Consider the following 4,786-nt stretch of genomic DNA (forward strand, 5'->3'; position numbering starts at 1 on the left):
TATATGTATGTGTTTATATAAACACACACACACACACACACACACAAAAGATGTTATTATTCTCTAATAAAGTTAATTTGATTACTTAGATTTAAAAAGTGTGTTGACAAGCAATATATTAAGGGTATACAAACTTTATAGTTATAAAGGACTTACACTAGATTTAGAATTTAATTTGGGTTTTAACACTCATAAAGACTTGAAGATTCTTTTTTGAGTAACAAGTCTTAAAGGTTTTTTTAAAAGAAAAAGGTTTCAAAATTGTTGATGTATTTTGAGAGTCTTTATGATCCATTGAAGGAATTAATATTGGTCAAACAAAAGCCTTATTTAAGAGTTGTGAGGTGCATTACATTTGAAAACTTACACATCAAGTACACAAGGGGTATTTTCTTTTTTTCTTTTTTTCAAGAGAAAAGAAGAGATGCTCAATTTAAGGGATTGATACTCTTTTCCATTATTTAACGTTTTAGCAAAGAGAAAAATCAAAGGATACCTTTTCCATCTAAGCTCTTTAAAAAGTTAATTAATTCTCAACATGTTTAAAATCTACTTAGATCTAAACTTTGAAAAACTATTAGTAAAGTGTCTTTTGATTGAACCCCCATGAAATGACAAATTGAGAAGAACACTAAAAAAGAGAGGCTAATTCAATTCTACAAATCAAAGATGGAATACGTCTCTTAAAAGTAGCAACACTTCTAGGTAACAACAATATTGTAGGGAACATCAAGACGCTCGCACCAATTTTTATTTATCCATGTACTTGAGAGTGCGCCTTAGTAACATATGACAATACTATTGGATATAAGAATTATGACATGTGATTGAATAAGCCTCAGCTATAAGTGAAAGCCTTAAAGGTCTAATGACCTCCATTATATGGGCTAAAGGGCCTTAGGATGGGAGGATGACCATTTACGTAAAGGACTAATTTGTTGATAAGGATCTGAGGATGACTTGGACGCCGTGTTTGGGTCTCATAGTGATGGCAGTTAGTGGGGCATGGCGATAGTTGGGGGAGAGATGGAAACAAAAGCGTTGGAGGATAAGAGAGAGGATGACCTTGGCCTCCATGATGGCAAAGTTTTGGCCAATGCAAATGCGGGGTCCCATGCCAAAGGGCATGAAGGCATAGGGGTGCTTACATGCTTTCGACACCCCGTTTGCAAACCTCTCTGGCTGAAACTCGTCTGCATCCTCGCCCCACACCTCTTTGTCCCTATGTATGTAGAGGCTTGCAACGGTCACTGCTGTTCCTCTTGGCAGCCATCGATCGCCCACCTTCACGTTGTTGACTGTCACACGTCCCCCATATTGTGGCACGGGGGGATATAACCTTAATGATTCGTTTAATATCATCCCGACCTGCATGTGCAATAATACAGATCATGAATGAAAAGCAATTTTTGAAGCATAGCAAGGGAAGAGTGGGTGTGCCTTACAGTTTTGAGCTTGTTCAGATGGTCTGCCTTAGGTTCACCTTTTTCTCCGCACACTTCCAACACTTCGTCTCTTGCTTTCTCTTGCCACTCTTGGTTGAGCGATAACAAAACCATGGTCCATGCAAGCAAGTTTGCAGTCGTCTCATGGCCGGCAAAGAAGAAGGTTTTGCATTCATCTATGACTTGCTGTGTAGTAAGGTGAGCTCGCTTGTTGTCTACCTTGGCCTCTTGCTCCTCTGCAGCCAAAATCAAGCCCAACAAATCAGACTGAGATCGTGATGTCGCATTAGCCAGCATGGCCTCTCTCTTGGAGTCTATGATCTCACGAAGCTCCTCATTGTTTCTCTTCTCCAGCTCCTTGACCTCACGATTTGTTTGAGTGGGAAGGTACCTGACAACATCCCATTAAAGAACTAGACTTTAACCAAGTGTGTTGAAGAGCAATAAGGTGGAGAGTAATATATAATCCAAGAATTAACAGTTTAAACTTGACGTGGAGCGTTATCATCTACAGACTTACTGATAGAATGGGATGACACTATTTGGGACAACGATCTTTGTGAGGAGTTCAAGGAGGCGCTCTTGTCTCTGAAACACATACTTTCCTTTGAGGTAGCTGGACCCGAATGAGCTGCGTGCCAAAATATCAGCTGTCACATTCTTGATGTCATGTGCCACCTCCAGCTCGTGTCCCTCCTTGCTGTTGCTGTTGACTTGGCTCTCCCATGATTTCACCATTTCCAAAGAACTAGCCACCATGTCGGCCACCAGCTCCTACCACACAATAAAAATACAAAAGCTTTAAAATAATGAAATAATATTTGCAACAATGGAAGTTAGAAGTGAATATTTAACTAAATTTAATTTTGTGATAGTGCTAAATATCCCCCCCCCCCCCAAAAAACCAACAAAATAATATATGTATATGTGTGTGTATATACACATACAAACGTGTGTACATGCATATGTATGTGCGTATATATGACTCATCTTAATTAAGATTTCAAGATTTAAGTAGAGCTTATTTCAATGGTTACATGAATTTATCATTTATTATTTTCATCAAGAGAATCCCCAGCATTCTTTTTAAAAGAAAACCTTGAGCTTCTCAGAGAAGAATGCAGGGCGAAGGATGTTGCGTTGTTGTTGCCAGTCGTCACCATTGGCAAGAAGGAGACCATTTCCGAACAACCTGTGGAAGCGTACAGTGAAAGCAGAGGGCTTGTGTAATTGCTTCACATCCGAAGAGAAAATGCTTCTAGCGTCATCTGCGTTGCTAATCAAGAGGGTGGGCAGATTACCCCTCCAATACACAACCCTGGAACCTGCAAAAACAAGCCAAGCGGCCAAAATAATAATCAACAAAGAAAACGAATCAGGCGGTGATTATTTATAAGATCCAGATTTAGAATTGAAGGCACTCCAAGGAGGACATTGCTTACTAATTACGATCATATAATTCGACTAACCACTGATCACGGGGGGGGTAAAGGGATTGGAGGCATGCTATTATACCTGCTGCGTGCTTAGAGAGGAGATTTCGGTAGAAGGGGAGGATACGGGGTAGAAGGAGATGGTGATGAGAGGAGGAAGGAATGTCGGAGAGTTGAGCCTGGGCTTCCAGGCGCTTGATCTCAGGGAGGTCTCCAGCTATGGGGCGATAAGGCAACACAGTGAAGCCTTGCTGCTGCAAAGCGCTCCGCAGCGAAGCCGGTCTCAAGTAGTAGACGTAGAGAAGGTAACCAAACAGAGAGGAGATTGCGATGGCTAGCATAGAAGTACAGATCAGTAGAGTGTGACCACCAACGAAGGGACGTAAGAGCTGCAGGAGGTCCACTGGTTGCTGCTGCTGCATCATCATCTTATTAAGTACACAAGTTGGCGACGATGCTGCTGCTGCTGCTCTAGTTCTCTCAAATTTAACTTTTTGATGAAACACAGGCTATTTGAACTTGCCCGTATATGATGGTCTCGTCTATAGATATTATATAGAAATTAAGGGTAGAGAACAAGTGTTCAGTATTCAAAAGAGGAGACTCATGAAGCTTCGTGTGCGCCTTCCTTCCTTGTTGCGATCCGTTCCAAATCGTTCCAAATATAAACTCAAACCACCCCTAGTATGTATTAAGACGGCGCCTAGTATGTATTAAGACGACGACGCTTCAAAGCTGGTGTCCTCTTTTTGAAGTGTTTTTATCCCAGGAGGAAGTTGCAAAGGCGTCCACTTTGAAAAAGTCAAAGAAGAAGTTGCTAAGGTAAAAGTAATAATAAAGCTAAGGTGATTTATTTCCTAGGTTAACACCTAGCACACCCGCTAGTCCACCCACCTTGAAGACTAGACTAACGCGACGCCCATCCACTTGATGATTAGGATTATTTGGATAAGTAATAATGAATCTTGCCAAGATTCTATAATTTTCTAAGTAAATATATTATGGCAATATGTTAATCCTAATCTATCTAATCGGCTACCTAAAATCAATGTCTATAATATGAGCAGAACGATGTATTTGTCTAAGAATCTATTTGAGAAAATAAATAAATGTTTTTTCCCCAAATTTTCCAGATTGTTGGATTTCGATTTTGGTTTCGGATTGGTACTCTCACCATATAGTCAAGTAATAAAACTGAACCTCGCCTCGCCTTAATGCGTGAGTCCTGATGTTAGCAGCACCAACAGTTGGAACATGTTCAGCTAGCTGAGGAGGAGATCCAGAAGGACGATCTTGATTCTGGAAAGGATGTGGATGATCTAGAGACTGTCGAAAAGACGGCTGCTATGTAAGAGGTGGAATTTCTTTTACTAAAATGTTGCGCTACCACACTTTACACAATGCCCTAGTTTGGTGGAATGGGCAAATCACCATCCTGCAGAGTCTCTATATAACATTCGAAATGAAGTTTGTGTTGGATGTGAAAGGAGATACTCTGCATAGACTCAGACAAAACACACACAAAATCTTAGAGAGCAACATAGCGACACAGTTGCATTATCACTGACATAGTGATAATGCAACTCAATGTGGTTTGTCCGTGCATGGAATACTAGATTCTGCGCAACTACTAATGCGCTTTTCTCCTTTCAAGTAGAAAAAAGATGATTGATTTTAGCGTTCCCACTATCGCTTCAAATTCTAAATAATATTCTGCAAAGTATTTTTATGGACAAGAATCTTAAAATGTACGACTAGTATGCTCTTAAATTTACCTAAAACTCTCCAAAACAAAATAAAAAGTAGTATTAAAAGGAGTGTCAAAGACACTACTTTTTGTACCACCACCTATCCATGCTTTCACCTTGCTACGATACTAAGATCAACCAAAAGATGGCAAAGCCAGAC

At 40.2% G+C, this 4,786-nt stretch overlaps 1 protein-coding gene across 1 annotated transcript; it reads right to left on the minus strand.

The window, feature by feature from the left end:
- Nucleotides 1-654: 654 nt before the first annotated feature.
- Nucleotides 655-3,391, minus strand: LOC147602544 (cytochrome P450 CYP72A219-like). The gene is made up of 5 exons (XM_086797911.1): nt 2,961-3,391; nt 2,544-2,770; nt 1,966-2,219; nt 1,446-1,836; nt 655-1,368 (listed from the first exon to the last, which is right to left on the minus strand). The coding sequence occupies exons 1-5, from the start codon at nt 3,304-3,306 to the stop codon at nt 931-933; spliced, it is 1,656 nt and encodes a 551-aa protein (XP_086654037.1). The 5' UTR covers nt 3,307-3,391; the 3' UTR covers nt 655-930.
- Nucleotides 3,392-4,786: the final 1,395 nt, after the last annotated feature.

Source organism: Cibotium barometz, unplaced genomic scaffold (genome assembly GCF_041138505.1).
Source record: "Cibotium barometz isolate CiBa-2024 unplaced genomic scaffold, ASM4113850v1 ctg504, whole genome shotgun sequence".
NCBI lineage: Eukaryota > Viridiplantae > Streptophyta > Polypodiopsida > Cyatheales > Cibotiaceae > Cibotium > Cibotium barometz.

Bases quoted from the DNA above. Each gene is read 5' to 3' on its own strand.
- LOC147602544 (XM_086797911.1), bottom strand. From the start codon at position 3,306: ATGATGATGCAGCAGCAGCAACCAGTGGACCTCCTGCAGCTCTTACGT. The intron at 2,771-2,960 runs GTATAATAGCAT...TTGTTTTTGCAG, and splicing joins CCTCTCTAAGCACGCAGCAG to GTTCCAGGGTTGTGTATTGG. The intron at 1,837-1,965 runs GTAAGTCTGTAG...GGATGTTGTCAG, and splicing joins AGTGTCATCCCATTCTATCA to GTACCTTCCCACTCAAACAA.